This window comes from Etheostoma spectabile, chromosome 3, assembly GCF_008692095.1.
Source record: "Etheostoma spectabile isolate EspeVRDwgs_2016 chromosome 3, UIUC_Espe_1.0, whole genome shotgun sequence".
Lineage (NCBI taxonomy): Eukaryota > Metazoa > Chordata > Actinopteri > Perciformes > Percidae > Etheostoma > Etheostoma spectabile.
The window spans coordinates 11,261,134-11,284,191 of NC_045735.1; the positions used below are offsets into that span (position 1 = coordinate 11,261,134).

General features: G+C 39.9%; 2 protein-coding genes across 6 annotated transcripts; one reads left to right on the top strand and one right to left on the bottom strand.

The window, feature by feature from the left end:
- Positions 1–324: 324 nt before the first annotated feature.
- slc33a1 (solute carrier family 33 member 1) lies at positions 325–6,592 on the bottom strand. Of its 2 annotated transcripts, none has more exons than XM_032505730.1 (9): positions 6,189–6,445; positions 5,038–5,492; positions 4,746–4,899; positions 4,448–4,643; positions 4,120–4,319; positions 3,816–4,000; positions 3,608–3,725; positions 2,822–3,037; positions 325–2,735 (listed from the first exon to the last, which is right to left on the bottom strand). In XM_032505730.1, the coding sequence occupies exons 2-9, from the start codon at positions 5,448–5,450 to the stop codon at positions 2,568–2,570; spliced, it is 1,650 nt and encodes a 549-aa protein (XP_032361621.1). In that variant the 5' UTR covers positions 5,451–5,492; positions 6,189–6,445; the 3' UTR covers positions 325–2,567. The 2 variants fall into 2 exon arrangements, with proteins under 2 accessions (XP_032361621.1, XP_032361630.1); XM_032505739.1 differs by having other exon boundaries at positions 2,483–2,735; positions 6,342–6,592.
- Positions 6,593–9,990: 3,398 nt separating this feature from the next.
- On the top strand, positions 9,991–22,859 carry gmps (guanine monophosphate synthase). Of its 4 annotated transcripts, none has more exons than XM_032509520.1 (16): positions 9,991–10,262; positions 12,066–12,238; positions 12,378–12,492; positions 12,880–12,977; positions 13,652–13,755; positions 14,066–14,259; positions 15,088–15,253; positions 15,587–15,738; positions 15,880–16,053; positions 17,163–17,268; positions 17,684–17,799; positions 18,437–18,562; positions 19,629–19,744; positions 19,885–20,015; positions 20,555–20,727; positions 20,934–22,859. In XM_032509520.1, the coding sequence occupies exons 1-16, from the start codon at positions 10,239–10,241 to the stop codon at positions 21,033–21,035; spliced, it is 2,070 nt and encodes a 689-aa protein (XP_032365411.1). In that variant the 5' UTR covers positions 9,991–10,238; the 3' UTR covers positions 21,036–22,859. The 4 variants fall into 4 exon arrangements, with proteins under 4 accessions (XP_032365411.1, XP_032365410.1, XP_032365409.1 ...); XM_032509519.1 differs by having other exon boundaries at positions 12,880–12,973; positions 13,648–13,755; XM_032509518.1 differs by lacking the exon at positions 9,991–10,262 and adding an exon at positions 11,035–11,197.
- The last annotated feature ends 199 nt before the right edge of the window (positions 22,860–23,058 follow it).

A 23,058-nucleotide genomic window follows, 5' to 3' on the forward strand; every position in this document is an offset into this window, starting at 1 on the left:
TGCGACGCCTCTCTGGCCACCCAGGAGACTGTGGGCCTCGGCGGTGACGGGACATCACACCCCTGGAGTGAACTCCTACTGGAGACTGGCACCAGTTGATCTGGACGCTGTCTGCAGTTGTGGGGTTTAATGCTCAAAAACAAATCGGGGCAACAGTTACAGCCTCTTGCATCAGAGTTCACTTGTTTAGGAAGGACTGAAAAGCAAGGAAAATAATAAAATGTAAAAAAAATAAAATACAGAATGCATAGTGTCTTTTGTGTATGCCGATGAGAATCATCTATATTCAAAGTTTCAGATAAAACATCTAGAGACTTTAAGGTACATTTGTTTTTAAATTATTTATTTCAAATCTCATTAACATTGCATCCTATGAATGCCAAAGTTGTCTGCTGCTAGCATATTTAAATTTCTCCCGATACTGTCACCCTGTGCTATCCTTTTCTTTCATATGATTGGGGATTTGGACATAAATAATGTAAAGTTAAAAAACAAAACAACTTTCTGCTGCTGAAATACCAGTATTTTACCACAACCTAAAAGCCAATTTAGCAGAGTAAAGTAAAAACCCTGATCTAAAACATAAAAACAAATGCATATATAGCTGAAATCAACAGTCACATTGTTTGTCAAAGAAAATCCAAACAAACATGGTGCCCTGTTAATGGCAAAAAGGCTCTCGGGAATAAGTATCATATTACAGTGATATACTGGTACAAATGAAAGGCCAATAAACATCAAAGCAAAGTTATGTAGTCTAAAGTGAAATAAACTGATTCATTAATTCAGACAACTGCTACCATGGTAATATGGAAATGTTTGAGCTTTTACATGTGGTTTACAACATTGGTACAGGACAAACTATTACTACTAAATGCAAAATGAGTTAGAGAAATTAAGCTTTTAGCTTTACATGAACCCTGATTGTGTATTTCAACATTTACATCTGACAGCAGTTGGACTTTCAATGCTGGCTTCAGAGAAAATACTGTAACATTCAGTTTATGTACAATATGCAATACAAACAGGATATCTGCTTACCAAATTTCTAACTGAGGCTGGGATCTGGATTTTTTTTGGAGGGAAAAGAAATCACTATGCATTTACTGTCTTATATTTTAGGCTGGTGTTATTGTCCCACTCAGTTGGGATCCATGGAAAGATTCTTGATCTACACTGCAAAACCTGACTTTATAGATGTTAAAATGTCTTCTTAGGACTGCTGTAATAAATTGTTAGTATACAGCATAATGCATCAGTAAAACTGGAAAATGAGACCTACTAGGATAGATAGAAAAGAAAATGTGCATATTATATTTTTAAGTAGTTTTATTCTTTCAACTAAAAAATATCTGAGCAAAAACAATTTACCAATATTGATAACCAAGAGGTTTAAACAATTTAAAGCTGCACCGTCCAATATTGCTATTAAAGATTTAAATTGGTCCTATATTGGGTAAAACTAATCAGATTTAAGGAACGTTTCCAAAAATAAAAGATTGCTTCTACAAAAAACATTTCCTAATTTAGACATCTCAGTTAATTTAACCATTGATTGTAATAATAAAATAATTAATTAGGAATGTGTGCTCAGTCATATTCTAAAGTATGTAATAAAAGAAAACAAATAACTTAAGTCTTGTTTTGTGTAATCTACCAAACTACAGTATTAATGATTTACACAATGTATCTTCAGCAATTTAACAACCTCATCTTCAGATGACACTAATATTCCCTGCCTTGATAACTTAAACAAGGTTGGCTTTGAAAGACTTTGAAACACTAAACAAGGCACAAATCACCTCAGAGGAAAAACATCTAATTAAATAATAATAATAATAAAAAATATTGGTTCAGATTTGAGTCAAACAGCAATGAAAGATAGTCTTCACACCGGGCTTAATTTACACGGATTAACCAGCATCAGTTCACTTCAGATAGTTTGGAGGAGTGCATGTGTGTGTTTTGCCTGTCTTTTCCCTTTAGTATCCTTTTAATATAAATTAAATGGTGACTTGCCGGGAAGGTAAACCAGAATCTGAAGTGCGGAGTTTACTAATGTTAATTTACAAGATTTCTTTTATGTGGAGAGGATCAAGTTATTTTATTTCACATTTGGGGCAAAAGGCACAGAACAACTTCAATTGTACTTATACACAGTAAACTCTAACTGGATATCCAAGCAGGTAGCATCAAACTCAGAAAGTTATTTGAAAATATTCTGTCCCCGTGATCATTTGGTTAGGCTGTTCTGAGCAGCAGAAAGGTTTAAAAAAAATAAAAAATATATTGCTAGTCTGACCTCTTGTTTTACTATACACTGTCACAGTTAGCACCTGTAACAATGTTTACCTTCAGAGAGACAACAGCGTCTTTCATCAGATGTATGTATTTTACGGTGACAGAGGTGAGAAAGTGTGAGAGTTTTCTGAACGCAGCTAGAGCAGGACCGGAGGGACTAAATCAGACAGATGAGAATGGAATGAAAGTGTCCACCATTCAGCAGCTTTCAGAGCAGAGTATGTGGAGGTGCAAGAAAATAAGCGTCTGTGGTAATGATACAGTCATCACTGATTAGCTCTGCACCTCCATGCAGCGGGGCTCTGTTCCTGCAGCCGCCTCATCTTCTTCCCTAACCACACCCACCAGGCTAAACCAATCACAACACACACCACTGACTCCACGTAGTATCCGTCCAATGTAGTCACACAAAGACCGCCCTCCTTAATGCACAGCTGGAGATGGGAACAGGGACAAAGGAATCAATTTACCAAGTCTAGGTAATTACTTAATAGGTAATTACCCCCCACTGCATACTTACCCCGGCCTCGTCTGGAGAGCCACATCTCTGCCTGACAGCCCCCTGACACTCCTTTGAAGTCAGGGGATCCACCATCCACAGTGCCACAGTGGAGGGCCAGTTTCCGCCAAGGTTACTGACTGTGTTCAGCAGGGTCATGTAGGTCCCACCGATGAGGGGGTCACTCACTTTGGCATGGAAGGCCATGCAGGCCACGTACATACTGTACAACGCCACCTGAAGTAGCAACATGGGAAATATTTGTTAAAGCTGATTATTTGTTACACTTCCTATCCCAAAATTTCATACTTATCACACCCATACAATACATTATTCCTAAACCAAATAACTACATCTTTTATAAAGTGGGTTTCATATCCTATTGATAGACAAATTAACAGAGATGAAAATGTAACCTCCCTCACTCAAATATGCCAGACATGTAAAAAATGTTCCCATCCCTGATATTTTAGATTTTCTTTCTGTTGCACAGTGACATCTGGGGGCAGAGACAGGAAATGAGACAAGGTATAGCAGCTGATGGGAATGTCATGAGTTTTGCAAATATTTGGTCATAAGCCAAAAGTACCAGAAAAGTTGAATTTTTAGAATCTCAATTGATCAAAGTTTTAGCTCATTTTAGCCTGTTTCTATTACCCATCCTAAGCGCAGACTTGGTAAAACTGTACAGTAGCAGTCGGTCACTGTCTGCACGTTGCTGAGATCCTGTCACCTGGAAAACTATGATAGGGCTCGGCAAAAGGGAATAAAGTGGAGAAAAATAAAGTGGTATAAATAAATAAAAACCTGATGCAATGCGTAGCTAAGCAGCACAATGGCATAGTAGTAAACAGGGAACCCTCCTTCTTCTTTCACACTGGGGGTCCACCACACCAGCAGAGCGTACAGCAGGCCGATTAGCAACCTGCGAGCACAAAACAACACCACTGTTGGCTTTTGGTTTATTGAATGTGTGTATGCATGGGTTTGTGTGCCTGTGTGAATGTGCTACAACCTAAAAGGGAAGGCCTTGTAGAAGACATCCAGAGGTCTGGGCCCTGCTGTGTATTTACTGATGATCACAGGTAGTAGGATTTGCAGAGGCACCATGGGCACTGCCAGCAATGCCAGCTGCTCCTTGGGAACTCCAGCCTCCACCAGCTTCAGACCTGTGACTGCATCTGCCGCAGAGAAGCCAATCTGACACACAAAGAGATGACACATGAGAAATCTTTTATTCAAAGCAAACATGCAAAGCAACACCCTTAAAGTTATATTTCAAGGGTAAACCAAATAGTTATCAAGTTGTGGTCAAGTACTTTAGCAGTGAGAAGCAGGGCACAAAAGGTGAAGACTGTGGGCATCTTGATTATAGAGAACAGCAGCTTGTAGGTATCCATGACGCCCTCTGTCTCCTCATGGACTCTCCTCTTTCCTTTGCCCTGCTCATTTTCCCTTTTAATGATGGCTACCAAAGTCGTGGACACCAGGAACACCACTCCCCAAAACAACAAGAAGTCTGCAGCAGGAGAACAGAAAACGTTAGTGGAAAATACACTTTATTCAACCCAAATTCCTGCTCTGTTGTGAAGTGTCACACAAATGACTATTTTTCCGGTTAATCTATAGTTCAGGGATAGGTCATACCTGACAAGGTGACGATGCCTGTATCCTTGGGCACTACTCTGAGGTATTTGTTACAGAAGTCTGCAGACTCTAAAGCCAGAAAGAGTACATTCCCCAAGAAGTATCCAGCTGTCTGGCCCACAGAGTTGCATGTAGACGCATATCCCACATTCTCTCTGGATAACATTGTCAGAGCCCAACCGTCCACAGCTATGTCCTTTGAGGCAGAAAAGGTACAGCCATTGGAGGACAGGAGAGAAACTATCTATTTGAATGTATTTATTTTCCTGAATTTGTCACAACGTTAAGGATTACTTACCTGTGTGGCTGCCAGAAACTCAAGTATAAAGAAGACTCCAGTAAGTGTTACCACCTTTGGTCCTCCCTCACTCTGCAGCAGTGAATCGACCGTCCCAGAAAGGTAGAGCATGAAGAGGCCCAGCAGGAACTGTGTGGGAACCAGCCATGACTTTCTGCACAATCCGGTGGGACGTGGGGGTGGCATAGATACGATCAGGAAAAAGATACACAGTGTTAGGAAAAAGGGGCAGCAACAATTATCCACACAGATCAAAAAATTAACACTAACAGTATACATGTGCTCTTCTTACCTTCTACCAAACCTGCTAAAGTAGAGCGCGTCCACCAGTGGCGCCCAGAGAAGCTTGAGACTAAATGGCCAGAAGACGAAGCTGAAGAAGGCTTGGTCTTTGTAGCTGACGCTCTTACTCTGTAAGATCAGAGGGATGCTACCAGCCAGTCCCAGAGGAATCCCTTGAAGCACATACAGGAACAGAAGAAGCAACACGTTCCCCAACTCGCCATGGATCCCAGGCCGGACTCGGTGCCTCCTGTTCTCAGAGTCTGACCCTCTGATAAGACCTTCTGCTTCCTCTTCTCCTTCTGGCTCAGAGGAGCTCTTCTCTTCTTTGTCCATGTACCTCATGTTTTCAGGTGGGTTGTTGGCACCCGCCATCTTCCTCTGCCGCCCATTCGTGTGTGTCATCAAATCTGAGTGCTCCATGTTGGAGCAGTGGGCATCAAACCTGTTGTGCCCTCAGCAAATCTGCAGAAAAAGATGAGAGCGAAGTACTGAAATAGCTTAACTGATCGCTAATTACTAATTGCAAGTCTCAGAAGCTACCATGGGTTTATTTTGGAAAGCATAGCCATAATGGCAACAATACAGAAAGTTACAGACTGACGAGGCAGTTCATAACAAGAATAAAGATACAATAAGCTACAAAAATGGAGCACAGGGTGGTACAATACAATTGATTAGACAGGTTTGTGTAATAGTAGCAAACAACCAACTGGATGAGTGAACTTCACTCTGTGAACTACAAGCAGTAAAACATCAACTACACTTGATCAAACAGTTGGCAAATTGGTCAAGTGAGTTTCTGACGTAATGCTGACTAGCAGACTCATTTATATAAACAGTGCATGTATACATGACAGAAAAAAAGAATACATGAAAGCGACACCTGTCCAAGTGAATAAAAACATTGTCGCAATCAGTCATTATTGGGGTGAAAGGTGAGGGTGCCACTTCCAGGGTGTCACACACTATAGGTTAGGGTACAAGGGAAAGAGACACCTGGCTGTCCAGTGTGAAATAAGTCATAAACTAGTACATGTGTCCACACTCACTGCTTGGCTCGCAATCAGTCTCTGACAGGATATGAGAAGACTTAAGAAGGACATGCGTGAGATGAAAAAGTCAAATCACACAAGCAGTAGCTAGATGATTCATGCATACCTGGTGATGATGACTGCATGCCAAATAAGAAAAACGGAACTCAAACAGCGGAATTACAGAGGGAATCAACGGGAAGTCGATTTTATTCTATGTTAATGTAATCGCAAATTGATGGCATCTTAATGAAGGTAAGAAACACAGGAAAATTACTACCGTTTGACTTAAAACTGATTACATCGGTGAACATCAACACGGAAGAACCAGGAAGTGCCACGTGTGCGACGTCTAAATGTGTCCGGCACCTTCAGCTGACGTGTCAAAGCCCAACTGCAAGGAGTTCCGCTTCAGTGCAAACACAGGGAAAATAAAAGAAATTCAGTCTGAAGAGCACTTTTAAGCACAAAACATAAAATTCGAGCCTGAAATTACTTTCAAATGGTGCTCACAGCAATAGTGGACTGGATTTGGATTTGGACTTTGGACTTGGTCCTCACGTGCGCACGCACACATGCACGCTCCTGCTCCTGATATGCACACATATATCATTGACTAGTTCTGATCCTTTGGGCCATGCTTAGTAGAAGCTGTATCCTCAGAGGGAGGAAATATCCCACCAATAATTATACCAGTACTAGAAAACACCCAATAAACCAGCACATTTAAAGCACAAACTAGTCGTGAAGCTTTACAATGTTATCCTGTCATTTTTATGTTATGTTACAGTTACATAGGCTACAGTTAAATATAATTGTAAACACCAAACAAAGCAGTGAACAAGATATCTTGCAAGAAATAGTAGTAATTTGATTTGTTAGCAAGTATTTTTGACTGAAATGTACTATCAACCTGGTTGCATATTAAGCCAATGCCTAGTGTGTGGCACTTTATAATAGGACTGGACAATATTGATTAATTTATTGTGAAGCCCTTGACATTTAAGAAAGAAATGTTTTTTTTGTAATGCATTCACTGATTATGATTTGAAGTCTGGTGCTTTTTTGAATATATTACTTGTAGTAGTTGTGCACAACTTTGTTTTCTGAATAAACACAACAAGTCATATTTTTCCCAGAATTATATCAGATATCTGAGGTTATCTTAGCTTAAGATAACATGCAGTCAAATGTGATGGACATGACAGAAGCAATTTAACTGAGAATACCTAAACAGAACTAATATTTTACTGGAAAAAAGTTTTGCTTTTGGGTAAAGTGATGTTTTATTCTTTTCTATATAACCCAAGCATTGTTATAGCATGCTTTAGCATCTCTTGGTATTGTTAAGTAATAATCAGCACACACATGTGGTGGACATGTTCCTAATTACATTTTTGATTCGGAGCAGTGATACAAAAGGGTGACTTGTGATTTCAGGTGTTAGTTTGGAACTCAAAGAATCAAATGTTAGCCTAAGTGTAAGCTACAATAAAAAATGGAGTGAAGTAAATTAAGAAAAAAAGCAATGGATCTAAAATCCCTTTGGCCTCCACGCAATTGTTGAACAGAAACCACACTGAAACATTCTCCTCCATCAGAAGGTCTTTTGTTAATAGTCATGATGCACCCATTACACCACATTTGAGTTAGACATAATGAATAGCGACATGCTCTGCCTTGTGGTTGCTATAAATGCACGTGAAGCTGCTTTTCCACACAGATGGCATGTGACAACAAGCAAGCATATTTAGGTGGATCCGCATGTGATAACAGAGCACTTTAAAGCTACAGTTTTAACCATGTGTAACATGTAACAATACATCTTATTTGGTCACTATAGACCACATAGAACCATCCATGTTTAATGTTTGTTAAAGTTTCAGCATCTTATCATTTAGGGCCCCTAAAAGCCCCATATTTATTATGTCTCAGTTGGTTTGAGGTAATCTGATTAACTGCGAATTTGTTTGTGAATATGCGCCAATAAAATCCCAATTAACGCTAATTACATGGACCTGCATCCTCAATTGCCTTTCTGTCTTGTAGAGATGAATGTGTCAAAATATATGCATGCTGATATTCCTAAAATATCACCAAGAACAGAGATTCACTGGTGGATAAAAAAATCCAGCCGTGCTGCACTGTTTCACCAGTGAGTTGGCACAAACTGAAGAGGAAGTATAGGCCTACTGTTGCTATGGGTACGTTGATGTTCTTTGTGCACTGGTTTAGAGTGATGGTTATAGTTTTACTTGTTTTAACAGACACCTACCAGCCAATCAGAAATTAAAATTACCCGTAGCCATGTTGTAAAGTGTTTTTCATTTCACTTTCCAAAGGATGACGCTGATACCGTCACGAGTATGCTTCTCAAACTCTGATTATGCGCCCTAAAACATTTAACTTCCCAGAGCAGTCGTTTCTTAATTGTTCCTCAATTAATAAGAACATAATAGGCCTACTTTATTCACAGAAGATGTTTGACTTATTATCATAGCAGGGAATGGCACAAGTGGAAGTAATAACATTAACGATGGCTCTGTTCCAGCAATTATATGCCACAATTACTAATGTAATTAGTTGCACCTGTGTGTGATTTGTCCAAATGCCTGCTTTAAAGAAAAGGTGTATATAAATGTAGCCTATAACACATTTTCCCCTGGTAATGTTTGCCAACCCTAGGTTGAAAACCGTTGCCTTGCCTCTTTTTGAAAACATATTTTGACACTATCATATCATTTTTTTTTAAATGTATCTTTTAGGCTATGTGTGGAAATAATATTAAATATTTAAAGGTAACTAAGAACTTATTAGCACAAAGTGAACTTTGACATCTGTCTATTTGATACCTGAACTTGTGTTTTTTACTTTGAAATTGCTCTTTAGCTTTTGGGGAATTACATGTTGAAGGTTTCTGAAAGCATGCAATAACCGTTATGTAGAGAAAATAGGGATACTGTTCTACATTATGATAAGCCAAAAAAAGAAATATGTCAATGGCAAACACAAAAGCCACATATTGACAATGAGGCTGAAGGTAATTTGTGTTGTGAACGATTAGATCTGGAAAAGACATGTCAAAAGGAAAGGTTCTGGAACATGTAGTAGATGTGTCAAAGGACAGGGGGTTTCTCTCACATACTTGGTGTCTCCGCCTGACAAGAGTCTGAGGCATGAGGTTTAGACTCATTTGCTTGTGGATTGTATATTAACAGGGCTTTCTTCATCACTGGGCCTTTTTGACATAGTGCAGTCTCTAGGTGACTCGACAACATGAAGTGAGAATGTAAAAATGTATCAACTGTGAAAGAGAGAGCTATCCCTTTAAAACTACCTGTTTGTATTAGGCTGTTGTTTGGCAATATTGCAACTATATGAGCAGGACTGCTTTATGCTAATACTGAATTTAAAGAATCAAGTACTTTGTCAGATGTTTAAGTCACTGGTCAAAAACAAACACTGTCATTGTTTTTTTTTAATCCAAAGACACTTCGTCAAATGAGTTTCCAAAAAAATATTGATATTGCAATCTGAAATTAATTAAAGTGTGATACAATATGTTTATCCATATCACGTTGTGCCCCTGTCCTAACCCACGGTTTTGTCTGGAAACCGAGATATGTCAGCATTGTGTAGTGGATCAGGACACATTCCTTTATTGTTCAAAAAGTGTTCATTTAGCTTTGGACGCCCGTAACTATTGGGGGATAGGGATTGGCAAATATCCTGTGAGATCCCTCTGTGAGAATCACTGGCATACCTTACTACGAATGTCCATTTTATTTAAAAAAATTAAGCACCTAGCTAACCATGATCATAAAATAACATGATCAGTCAAATTCTCCAATGCTCTCTAAGCCCATCCCTCTTGGGGCCACTCTCATTTTGTGGATTTAACTTTGCGCTCCACCTAGGACACAGAGACACAGACGTTTATTTAGTCTGTTCACACTGTGAAAGTTATTCCCAACCAGTGGACAGACTGTGACAGCCCACCTTCAACCCAACAACCTAATCTGCTTTTGAAACAGTAGTCGGCGTGCTGAGCCAGGAGCTAACCAGTAGAGCGGGCTCTCTCTCTCCATCTCTCTCTCTCTCTCTCTCTCTCTCTCTCTCTGAGACCTGGGACACCGAGGCAAAGGGGAGAGCTCATTCCACAACACGGCAGTCCTCCATGGCTCTGTGCAACGGAGACAAGGTCAGTGGACCGGGGAGTACCCGCTGCTCTGATACTGGGTTGCCCGCGTGACTTCGTGTTAGAACCCTGATTGCTGTTGTAGTCCTCTCTGTTAATTACGGCCTGCGTGTACCTCGGGGGGGAAAGTTAGAGAGCTCGGCACTACCAGTTCCGCTGAGGAGCAATGAGTACGCTGTGAATGCCTGTTGCAGTATAACATTAACACGTTGCTAACTAGCCGTCAGGATATCTTTAGTATGTTTAGCATAACGCTTTCCCATATTTCACACTGGACGTGGCTGTTGTCTTCTTATGGTGGATCCCTCCCAAGACCCTTTGCCTCCAAGCACCGCGTGGGTTGTAGCATAGCTCCGCTAACTCAACCAGCTGCTCGCAGGACGTGCTGCTACCAGGCTAATGGTGATTAGTTACTATCGTTTGCCTTAAAAAATCCTAGGATGGCAAAGGCATGACTCGCCCTACTCTCCCTCTGATTTGTTAGTACTAGTTGCCTACTCTGTTTGGGTTGGCGTGAGTTAGGCAAGAGGAGTGGGATTGGTTAGGTTAGGAATGTCAGGGTAAGCCAACCAGACGCAGAGTGGGGCGGAACATGCCTTCGTCATCCTAGGAATAAAAATACTCGCCCACTGTTTATAGTATCCTCGAGCTAACATGCTACATAGACAATTTGATAGCTAGCTTTAGCCGGGAGGTCCGAATGTGTAATGATAGTACAACTAACTGAAGTCATATGTATATGTATTACTCTTATAATATTATGAATGATTTGACATTCATTTTTAAAAGTGACATTGAGCTTGTGGCAAACTAATTTATTATATATGGTTACTGTCACACGGAACGTTATCTGACAGGTTTGCTAACGTCGTCACTAAGCTAGTATGAGCCAACTTGCGGTTAACGGTCTGACAACTAGAGCCACCACTGCTGCTATGGTATCCGCTGATTTTGAAGTTTGCTGTAAAACTATCAAGTATTTTTTTGTCGTGATAGTAATGCTAGAGCTGCAGTGATTGAAACCGAAGGCGATGGTAACTTTAGTATGTCTGATGCAAGCTGTTTTTAGAAAACATCCACGACGGAAGTGTTTTAGTAAACCACGTGGGATCATGTTTCTCTTTTTGCTCTAGCTAGTGTAGCCAGTTTGTGGAGATTAATTAGCTGTCAGTGATCTAACTGCTGTCGACCGTTAGTTCTTTAATTTTTGTATCCCAAACTTTGATCTGCGGATATGTTTATTATAATACAGAGTTGCGAATGTAAAACGGGATACTATTATTTTACAGTACGTGATTTAAGGTTTTTATCAAAAGTGTTTCTATTTTTTATTGCTTGTTTTTTGGTCCTATTTTTAACAGTTGTACTCTTGAAAAGCACTTGGTGACTTTGTTCTGTTAATGTGCTATATTTAATAAACTAACTATTATCCTGCTCACTAATAGCCTGACTAACTTGTGGGTTTCATGTGATTCTACTGGGTTACTGCACGTTTCACAATAGTAAATTTGTGTCTGTATTGAAGCTCACATGGTCATAATCATGTTAGGCCTTATTAAGTCACATTTTCCATGGGTAGGTCAGAAGTGAAGCACAATTTTGTTGAGGAGGAATGGGTTGCCTCACAAAACATATAACCCAAAGCACCACCAAATTGTTGAAACTAAGGACAGCATTTATATTTTCTGTGTGTGATAGTCAAATTAATTTGGTAAACGGTAGTGTGCAAAAGCGACTATGAATGTATACTTTTCTGCCTGCTCAGCTCAACAGAATGTGTGTATTTCTGAATGTGCGTGCCAACAGCTGGAGATCAGCAGTGCAGAGCAGAATGGATCATGTGAGGGGGCGGTGGCGATCCTGGATGCTGGGGCCCAGTATGGCAAGGTGATTGACAGACGGGTGCGAGAGATGTGTGTACGCTCTGAGATCCTCCCTTTAGAGACGCCAGCCTTTGCTATCAGAGAACAAGGCTACAGGTGAGCATGAGAAGCATATTATTCAGGGGGGATTGTTCTTGTTTGCCTTGTAGCATTTTTATTACATCATTATGCCAATAAGAAAATCTTTTATAGTATATTTTGCCTTGGTTGTTTATGTCTCCTTTGCACTTCTCAGAGCAATCATCATTTCAGGAGGTCCAGCCTCTGTGTACGCAGAAGATGCCCCCTGGTTCGATCCTGCCATTTTCACTATTGGAAAGCCTGTCCTTGGGATTTGCTATGGGATGCAGGTATTCATACAGATACATACACAGTAAAATTCTGTGATGGGAGGCGTTTATAGTGATTAGGTAGACAGGTAGACCCTCCTTCTTCCACAAGGCCTTTGTTCAAGGAAGCATTTATGTTACACACATTCACTATGAGTAGCTACGCTTTGCGAACAATCTACACCATGCTGCTGTTCAGCTCTCTTGGGCCAGCTGGGACTTCACCACCTTCTTCAAGGGCACTTTAACAATAGCTGAGGGAGATCAGAGAATTACTTGCTCAATTTTCCCAGCTGGCCTGGAAATTAAAACCAGCCGCCATCCCTTCTCAGTCTAGCAAATTTCTCTTGACAGCTGGCAGTTGTAACTTCTTTGAAATAACACTATTTTTTTGTGTGTGTGTTACAGATGATGAATAAAGTTTTTGGCGGCACAGTACACAAAAAGAGTGTAAGGGAAGATGGAGTGTTCAGTATTGGACTGGACAACACTTGTTCTCTCTATAGGTAATATGGCTGCTCAAGTGGATCACAAGCAAATGAAATTGACCTTTATGTGTTATTATATATAAAATATGTGTCAATATAAGCAGTAGTTCTAATTGGCTTCTTAGAGCTACACATCCTTGCGTTAACCTTGCGTTATCCTTGCGTAACTTTATAATCTGATATATTTGGTGAGGGAAGATGACAGAAGCTGACATACTGAGCATCGCCCCTTCAGCTGGTGTTTGTTTGCCAGTGCATTCAGCTGTAGATGGAAGGCGAATGGGGTCCATTTGACAAGAATTTAACATATTGAAGATAGTTTGTGTGTGTATAGTCATGCAATCTTATGGTGAGTATAGTACCATCACTTCTCTTAAATAACTGACAAAATGTTGTGGTCTGTAAAACACAATTGCTGCTCAACTGGTTTGTCACTGCCATATTTGCTAAATAACCTTCAGAAGCATTCCAGTAGTCACATATTTTCCCTTTGCTGTTACACAAATATTGCAGAGTCTAAAATAATTGGCTAAAAGTTCTCCTTAAGTCCCTTTGCTGTCTGTCCTCACACTCAACTCACATGCACCCAGTGAAAGGTGGGCCTGTACACATAATACTATTACCGGTATATGCAATGGTATTGAACACCACACATCTTCCTCTGACGTCAGCATCTGTGTTCATCTTATCAGAGGCCTCCAGAAGGAGGAACTGGTCCTGCTGACCCATGGAGACAGCGTTGATAAAGTGGCTGATGGCTTTAAAGTGGTGGCCCGATCAGGCAACATCATTGCCGGTGAGCAGAATGTGAATTGGGTTGTGGCCCTCAATAACATAATCGAAAATAGATTGTGGTTGTACACTCACATAAACAGCTATATTTGTTTGTATTTGTTAGAAGGCCTTGGACTGTGTATGTATTTACGACACTCTGAGAAGAATGTTCAATCTGTATTTTTGTCTATTTTTCCCAATCTATCTGAAATCCTGATTTTATTTTTTATGTTATTATAGTTTTTTGAATTAATTTTGAATGTATAAGTGGCATTCAAAGATGATAAATGGCAACGGTAACAGTTCTCTGCCACATCTGTTTTCCCATCCAGGAATTGCTAATGAACAGAAGAAGCTGTATGGGACACAGTTTCACCCTGAAGTGGACTTGACTGAGAGAGGCATTGAGATGCTGCGTAACTTCCTGTTCGAGATTGCAGGATGCACAAGTAATTTCACCGTACAAAACCGCGAACAGGTGTGCATCAATGACATCAGAGAAAAAGTTGACAAGTCTAAAGTCCTGGTGAGTAAAACTGCACAAAGTTTTCATGATTGTTTGTGTTATTCAAATATTTTTTTGGGCATGGTGATGACTTAAAAGAAGAACCAGCATCAGAAAAGAGAGAAAAAAATTATTTTCCCAGCACATTTGAACCTATAATGGGAGATTATTGGACTAAAATTCTAAAGCTGGGGCAGGGAATGTGAAGCGTGATAGCCACTCAGAAAGTGGTGACAGCAGCAATAGTGGGAAGTAAAGTAGAACCAATTAAACTCTCAAATTAAACCCTGTTTTATCTGAAAAGAGGTAGTCTGCTCCCTGAGTGGCTTCAAACTGGGCTTTGTCTCAGGGGAGTGTAAAGGCGATAAATGAGTGTAAGAAAAAGGCTCAGCACCGGATTTATATTTAAAGAAATACATGCAGCCTCTGTTTCTTGCTCTTCTACTACAGTCTGAGGGCTATGTCTTTCAATCGTGTGTGTGTGTGTGTGTGTGTGTGTGTGTGTGTGTGTGTGTGTGTGTGTGTGTGTGTGTGTGTGTTAATTATAAGTCAAAAAAAAGTGTCAAGGCTGTAGTCATGTCTTTTTTGATTGAGTTCATGATGCCTAATATTTTATACCAGGGGGAAAAACACCAGATATTTCCAAGACAACATGAGTAATACATTTGGAGGCTAACATGACTAAAAATATGACACATAGCTGATCAGAGAGCAAAACATAGTAAGTGCAAGGGGTTTATTAATACCTCCTCCTTAATTTAGCAGGGTTACACATGTATCTCTTTAGCGGTTGAATGTCTCTACTCAACTATCTGGTTGCACAGTAAATGACTGTAATGTTTTTTTCAGGTGCTGCTGAGCGGCGGGGTAGACTCAACAGTTTGCACAGCTCTCCTTAACAAAGCTCTTAACCAAGACCAGGTGATAGCAGTTCACATCGACAACGGCTTCATGAGGAAGAGAGAGAGTCTGAGTGTGGAGGAGGCCCTCACCAAGCTGGGCATCAAACTCAAAGGTAGGGACAAACGTCCTGGTGGTCTTAATGAAGTAGGGGTGGTACAATAAGACCACAACTTAGTACACCCCATGATTGTACTTTCTTATACTTGTTATTAAAGTTTACATTGCCATGTGATGAGTAATTGCCATTTTTTTTCAACATTTTATAAACCATATGACTAATTAATGATAAAAACAAAATAAAAACCCAGGATATTACAAGGTACTGAAGTATTATATTTATTTTGTCTTTGATGTTGTCTTGGAGAAGAACATTTTTGTGTTGCTTGTGACCCAATGGTGTCTTCTTCCTTTTGTTTTTTTCCCTCTAAAATGTTGCTCTATTTAGTGGTAAATGCAGCTCACACCTTCTACAACGGAACGACAACCCTCCCCATCTCTGAGGAGGACAGGACGCCACGAAAACGCATCAGCAAGACTTTGAACATGACTACCAACCCAGAAGAGAAAAGGAAAATCATTGGAGATACATTTGTCAAAGTGAGTACTGGGTTTCAATCCTTTCTGTTGTGGAAAGTCTTTGTCATATATCACACTTTGATTTGAACCTGCAAGCTTGTTTTCCCTGCAGCATTGTTACCATGGAATACATGTGACTTTGTGATTTGTGTTGCTTCACAGGTGGCAAATGAAGTGATTGGAGAGATGAATCTGAAGCCAGAAGAGGTTTTCCTGGCCCAGGGTACCTTGCGGCCTGATCTCATTGAGAGTGCCTCTCACCTTGCCAGCGGCAAAGCAGAGGTCATCAAAACACACCACAACGACACTGAGCTCATCCGCAAACTCAGAGATGAGGTACTGCACACATGCACATACCCACACAAAAACTAACCTATTAGTTTCCCTAATACATATTGCTGCTTTAGCATGTGGTCACCATATTCAGTAAAATGGATACAATTATAAATGCATACATTTATACCATTAGACAAGAAGGACACAGAATAACAAATCATTTTAGTTGAATGCCAAATAGCACTAAGCCATCTGTCAGTCATTGTTTACAAAAATGGCAGAATTACATAACATATTATTAGGTGGACACAGATTCTGCTAAATGCCATGGTTAATCACCACAAATAAAGTAATTTGAATTCCACAATACAATACACTGTATTTTTGCTTTGAGGATGGGCATCACCATTGCACATAGTTTTTACATCCACTGATATGCTGCTCATATCATTACATCTACACAGTGACTTCTGGCCACTACTTCTTAAACTAAAGTATGTCTTTTAGTTTTGCTAACTTTCTTCCTTAAATGATACAAGCTTGTATTTCGAGCAGAGGGAAGGAGTCGCCTCTGATAAGAATAGGTTTTGTTGCAGGCTGCACAGACAGTTTGATGCAGTGGTAGAGACAGATTTTCAGACTTTACTCTTTTGCATCTCATAATGCTTTGAAGGACTGCATGATACAAGAGTGACATGAACTTCTGCTCAATGCTGTAAACCATAAGTCTGTGTAAAAAGAACATCTGCTGTTTCAGTTTAGAGCAGATCTTATGAAAGTCACACAAGCAGAGCAATAATGCTGTAACCCTGACTCATTGAAAAACATCTTCTGTGTCCACACATTCAGGAAATATTCCTTAAACACTGGGAGGACGCAAAACACCTAAACATAATTTACTGTTTATTGAAAGTGTACATTATCTACGTCATCCTTCATCCCCTAAAGAGTTTTTCCTTCTTTAACAGTGGTATTAGACTACATATGAAAGGAGCACTGAAGCTTCTGTGAAGAACATTCACACTCCTTAGCTGTTTACTGCTTACTGTTTACTGTTTTTTGTTGTTTTGCTCAGCACTTTTTATATGAACACACAGCTATGCAAGTTAAACATACCCCTTACTCCCACACTGTGGCAATGCTGATTCCACTCATTTCTGATCCTCCAGGGAAAAGTAATCGAACCACTCAAAGATTTCCATAAAGATGAGGTCAGAGCGCTGGGGAGAGAGCTGGGCCTGCCAGAGGAGATTGTCTCCCGACACCCTTTCCCTGGCAAGTATATTTTTTTGTTTTGTTTATTTCACACGTCTCATTGTATATTTAGACACAATTTTATGAGGTACAATGATCACATACAGGCCGCGTGAAATGGGGAACCCCCAAATAAGCTACTAAAAGCTTTTTGGAGGGGCCTGATAATAAACACAACAAATAATATACCAATCAAAAACTTAAAATTTTACCATGGACACATGCCTATGATCTGACTGCTCTGACAAAACTTTACAAACGCGATTATTAATATAATGCTTAGTGATGATTTTTTTTCTACCATTGTCTCCTATCTATATCTTTCTCTCTTTCCTGCTATACCTATTTACTTATTCAATCAGACAAACTCAAAACTGTCCTCCTGTCACTCCTGTATTTGCTAAAAAGTGCACCTCCTCTCTGCTTTGCCTTTTAGGTCCTGGTTTGTCCATCAGAGTGATTTGTGCAGAGGAGCCCTACATCTGTAAGGACTTCGCTGAAACAAACAACATCCTCAAAATTATCACAGACTTCTCTGCAAGCGTCAAAAAGGTCAGGACAAAGCATAATTATCATGAAAAGTAACTGTAAATAAATCCTGAATCATGTATTTGCAATGACAATATGTTAAATACAGTGATTATATATGACTTGGGTGATAATCCCGCGTGTGTGTGCGCGTGCGTGTGTGTGTGTCAGAGTCAGTGTTCACGGAACACACCCCCCTAGCAACGCCAAGACAGTTGTGGTGTCCAATTGTCCTGACTGGTTAATTATTAAGGTAACAATGTGAAGCCTCTGGTAGTTGGTTGGCTACATTGGACCAAAACCCAAATAAGTCTGAGGATTTAAAGAGGTTTTGTGTCTAGTTTATTTTTGGTACCTTGTTTTTCACTTTGCTGCTAAAGGAAGGGCATCACCCTGAAAAATAGAGCACATATACAGAAGTCACACTACATGTGGGCTGTTTGTGGCTGGTTGTCTGATAGCAGTAGTAGATTTTCTACTTTGACATTGTAAATCATGGTTTTTGTGACAAAGATGATGGACACATTTGAAGCTGCTAAATGAGAAGTGTTCCCAAAATGAGTAAAAAGGTAGTCACAACATAGACAGTTATTTCTGAGGTCTCTGTCCTTTCAGTTCCAGTTTTATCATGCTTCTTTAAATCTCTCTCTCTCACCTCCAGCCCCATGCCTTGCTGCAGAGAGTCAAGTCATGCATATCGGACGAGGAGGAAGAGAAGCTCATGCAGATCACCAGCCTTCATTCACTCAATGCCTTCCTACTGCCCATCAAAACTGTCGGCGTCCAGGTAACCCTTTGGGTCAATCAATTCATAAAACCCAACCAGTTCCTCTGTTGTCTGTCCAGTGCCCAGCAAAATCTTGTTGGATGGCTTTACTTACAATTTTAGGGTTTTAAGGTCTACATATTTTTACTGTCTACATATCATCTTCTATCTCACATGCTGTGAATAATGCTTCCAGTGATGTGCAGCCCAAATGTGTTAACCTGCAGTCCAAATAGTTGCTTGTTAGGGCCCAAATAAAAAAATTAGTTATAGGTTAATGTTCCAAAACAAAATGCTTGCTTTTTATCCAAAACAATGATTGGCTACAAAGCTTTTTGGTTTAGGAGCTGTTGCATGTAGGCTACATGTATGTGGACAATTTAAATGTCTCTACCACTGCTGCTGAATGTCCAGAGGCAGGGGAAGCTTGAAACAGTGTCTCGCTGTGTTATAACTATAATTTAGTGGTTAACCCCTAGACACACCCACCCACCCAAAGCATCTCAGTGTCTTACTTGTTGACTCTCTCTAGGCCTAGTCATGGGAGGGATCTGTTATAACTATTCTTGCACATTTTAGTTTCTTCCTCAACTTCACTTATGTTGACCAATGTTAGGCTGACATACAAAGAGTGTGTTCTGTAGAAATAGTTAAACATGGCGAAAAAACAACACATCACATCCCGAGTAGTTTATACTGACCTCCAGTGTTGCCTGGAGAAAAGGATTGTCATGATACTTTCTCATCCAAACATTGCAGTCAGCCAGTGTGGGTGTGTGGGTGTGTCCTTTTACTTCCTGTTTGAGGCCAGAGTTTAAATTTACCCTGAACCTCAAATTGTGGGACAGACAGGAGACATTGGACAAACACGGTTAGCGTTTATTGCCTGGGGGATTTCTTGGAAGTGAAAACACACAGATATGCATACTCTGTTTATAGAATTTTGACTGTTTATTTAACTGAAAAATAAGAATGTTTGGAAAATGACAAATGCGTCCGCTAACATTTGCTGAAGATGTTTGTTCTGTTTTGTTTTCTTTGTTGTTCTGACGGTAAAAATAACATAAAAATACTTCTTTGGTCTCAGGGTGATTGCCGATCCTACAGTTACGTGTGCGGCATCACAAGTAAAGAGTCTCCACACTGGGAATCTCTCATGTTCCTGGCTAGACTCATCCCTCGCATGTGCCATAGCATCAACAGGTAATACACACTCTTTGCTTACATCTGTACTCTTCATTGGTCCTCAGTAATATTTGGTCCTCACATTAGACACTAAGTGCAGTCAATGATCAGTAGAACACACAAACACGCCCATTCATTCATGTCTTTCCTTTTTCCAGAGTTGTGTATGTGTTTGGGTCCCACATGAAAGAGCCGCCAACAGACATTACCCCAACTTTCCTGACCACAGGCGTTCTGAGCACGCTCAGACAGGCTGACTTTGTAGCTCACTCTATCCTTCGAGAGTCTGGTAAGTGTGTGTGTGTGTGTGTGTGTGTGTGTCTGTGTCCAAGTGAGTTTTAGACATTTTAATTTAGCCCTATGTAATGAAGCATTACAGATTATTTGGGATAATCTATATTTGAGTAAATGCAAACAAGATGCAACCACAAGACTATCTAACCGTACAGTTTCTCTTAAACCATTTACTCCTTTTACAAAGCCTGGTATTACTATGCCTACATATGTATCCAGGAAAGTGTGTGTGTCTGCACACTTGCATCCACATGGGGAATTTAACATTTCCTCACAGGCAAACCAGATATTTGTTCTCCAGTGAGAAGAACTCTCTTTCTTGATAGGTCTGTATTTTCCTGACTGTGGCCATGGTTTCACTCTGTATCCCATTGTGCTAATTAGATTTCACACTAAATCTTCTCTCTTTTTTTTTTTATTAATTCCCCTTTTTCTGTACCGTTTGTCATAGAAACTTTCTTTTGAGTGTCTTGAATGGTTGTATGCTATTTCTTTTCTTTTTACTAATATGTCTCTGTCCGGCTCCTCACTCAGGCTATTCTGGTAAGATCAGCCAGATGCCGGTCATCCTGACCCCCCTGCACTTTGATCGTGACCCACTGCAAAAGCAGCCATCGTGTCGACGCTCTGTGGTGGTCCGCACCTTCATCACCAGCGATTTCATGACCGGCATTCCCGCCATGCCAGGCAACCATATCCCAGAGGAGGTATGCCACGATTCAACCTCTCAACTTGGTCTTAGTGTTTTGCTAGACTTGGTGGTATCATCTTACCATCATTGATACTAACCTAGGTTCCGGGATTAAGCGTTATCGGCCCAAGAATCATTTGAATAATATAAAAGGAGCATCGCAATGTCTTCTTTCTGGTAGTTCAGTGTTTCAGGAGTTATTTGTCTCATCTGTTTTCCCAGGTGGTGCTGAAGATGGTAAATGAGATCAAGAAGATCCCAGGCATCTCCAGAGTCATGTATGATCTTACCTCCAAACCACCTGGCACCACAGAGTGGGAATAAAACCCAACATGATTTCATACCGATAGGACACACACTCACACACAATGCACAAACACACTCGACAAATATCCGAGAGGGCTGGTGAACTCCTCTCCTTGTCTGTCCTTCCTATCTCCCTACTTTTCCTCACCCCCGACCCTCCCTCATGTACCTCCACCCCTCTCTTCAACATTCCCACGGAAAGCAGACCGTACTGTGACGGGCGCACATGCAAAGGCGCTACTACTCTGCTCTCCCTACCACTCTTCCCTGGTCTTAATATTTTTGGCAATAGGGATTGATTAATGTTGGTTATTGATAATATATTGTCATTTTTGATCCATGTACATCAATGTATTTCCTCTCTTATGATGAAAAGATAAATTGTTGCTTCCTTTTTGTAAGGTCAACCATTAAAGGCAAGCAGTGAGAAGCTGTGTAAGTTCAGAAAGTAGACTTTCATGTTGTGCCTCAGGTTGCATTATGGGACTAGCTAAACATAAAAACAAGCAAACAAAAGTGTCATGAAAAGAAACAGAAGGAGAGTTTCAGCAATTGTTTTCCTGCCTTTTTGTCAGATGTTTTTTGTTTCACTGTTGTAGGTCAGAATTCTATTCTCTCTATTTGTCCATTTTCACTTTCTGCCTGTATACTGTGCTATGAAGGTTGTTGGTTTTTAAACTAAAAATGCAACCAATGTGACCAATCAATTTTTAAGCTTTTTGTTTTGCCAAAAGTAGAATATGCTGTGGTGATATGTAACATTGTGGGATCATCTGAAGATCTTCTCCAAGCTACGTTTGTTGACCAGAGCTCTTGACTTGTTGCTGTGGGACATTGTGGACAGCAGTCAAACCAAGAGTAGCTTCAGTATGATGACTAGTGTGCAGGAGGCCAATATGATGGGTTACTTTGTATGTGCCTGTTCTATTGATTTTGTTTTTCTTTGGTGTGACCTGACCTGGACTTTAATGTTTCCAGAAAAGAGGATATAACATAGTTTCTTCTCATGCTGCAATATGTATGCTTTCTATGAAGAATAAACATGACAAGAGGATTAACTAATGATAAAATTATAAGTACGGTAGAGTTATAACCACATTCTGTAAATTGCTGTCATTTCATCATTATTTGGCTGTTCTTTTGTTGTGCGGGGTACATTTTAGCATGTTGTCTCTTTTTCTGTTTTTCACCCATAGCTCTGTAGTGTTAAACGTCAGGTTAAGAACGCTGTCTGTCGGGATCTCTAACGTAAATTCACTTTGGCATTGACTGCTTAATTTTTCTGATATCAAAACATGCAGCACATCATAATCTCTAGTGTCTCTTGTGGTTTAGACCTCAGTGAATACAGTGCTCAGGTTTAACTGAGATTTAAAAAGTGTATTGTACCCCGATAGAGACATTTCACTTGGATGCGGTAATTGTCATGCCTCCAGTATTTGTCTTTGTGCCTCTCATCTTCTGTTATCTCCTTAAGCTTTAGTGGCAAAAATACTCCTAATGCAAAATTAATTGTTTTCCTAACTTGTCTTAACTGCTATTAGAGTTTCTCCCACTGTTCTGCATTTAATAAGTGAATTTTTATGTTACGTCTCCACAGAAAAACAACATAATAATATTGGACACATAATTTTGTAGTTGAATTTAACTGCAATATCGATAAGATTAAGTTATGCAATTTAATGTCTTTTGTTTTATTTGTTTTTTATTTTAAATGTTTGTTCCATGCTCATTCTCCTTAGTAACGTGCCTCAAATTAAGCCACTGCATGCAGTTTCAACTATGATGACATTTGTACAATGGAAAACTGAGCTTTAATAAAGATCTCCATGTTGAAACTTCTTTTTTCTGTTATAAGCAACTTATCGGCTTTGCACTTTTGTTTGCTGTTTGGATAACTTTCTTTGTAATTATTTTCATTTTGATATTTTTGTTTTTCTTGTTTTCCACAGTTGATCAGTATCAATCTTTGGATTACCTTTTGTGTTAAAATAACCACAAAGGTAATTATTAACCCCACCAAAACTGAGGCTGCAAGATC

What these genes read in the sequence shown, in the direction of transcription:
- slc33a1 (XM_032505730.1), bottom strand. Translation starts at nt 5,450, where the DNA reads ATGGAGCACTCAGATTTGATGACACACACGAATGGGCGGCAGAGGAAG. An exon ending in TACAAGGCCTTCCCTTTTAG is followed by an intron (nt 3,726 to 3,815) that starts GTTGTAGCACAT and finishes TTGTGCTCGCAG; the next exon opens with GTTGCTAATCGGCCTGCTGT. An exon ending in TTAGCTACGCATTGCATCAG is followed by an intron (nt 3,038 to 3,607) that starts GTTTTTATTTAT and finishes TTGCTACTTCAG; the next exon opens with GTGGCGTTGTACAGTATGTA.
- gmps (XM_032509518.1), top strand. Translation starts at nt 11,144, where the DNA reads ATGAGCCAACTTGCGGTTAACGGTCTGACAACTAGAGCCACCACTGCT. An exon ending in GAGCCACCACTGCTGCTATG is followed by an intron (nt 11,198 to 12,065) that starts GTATCCGCTGAT and finishes GCGTGCCAACAG; the next exon opens with CTGGAGATCAGCAGTGCAGA. An exon ending in TTGACAAGTCTAAAGTCCTG is followed by an intron (nt 14,260 to 15,087) that starts GTGAGTAAAACT and finishes TGTTTTTTTCAG; the next exon opens with GTGCTGCTGAGCGGCGGGGT.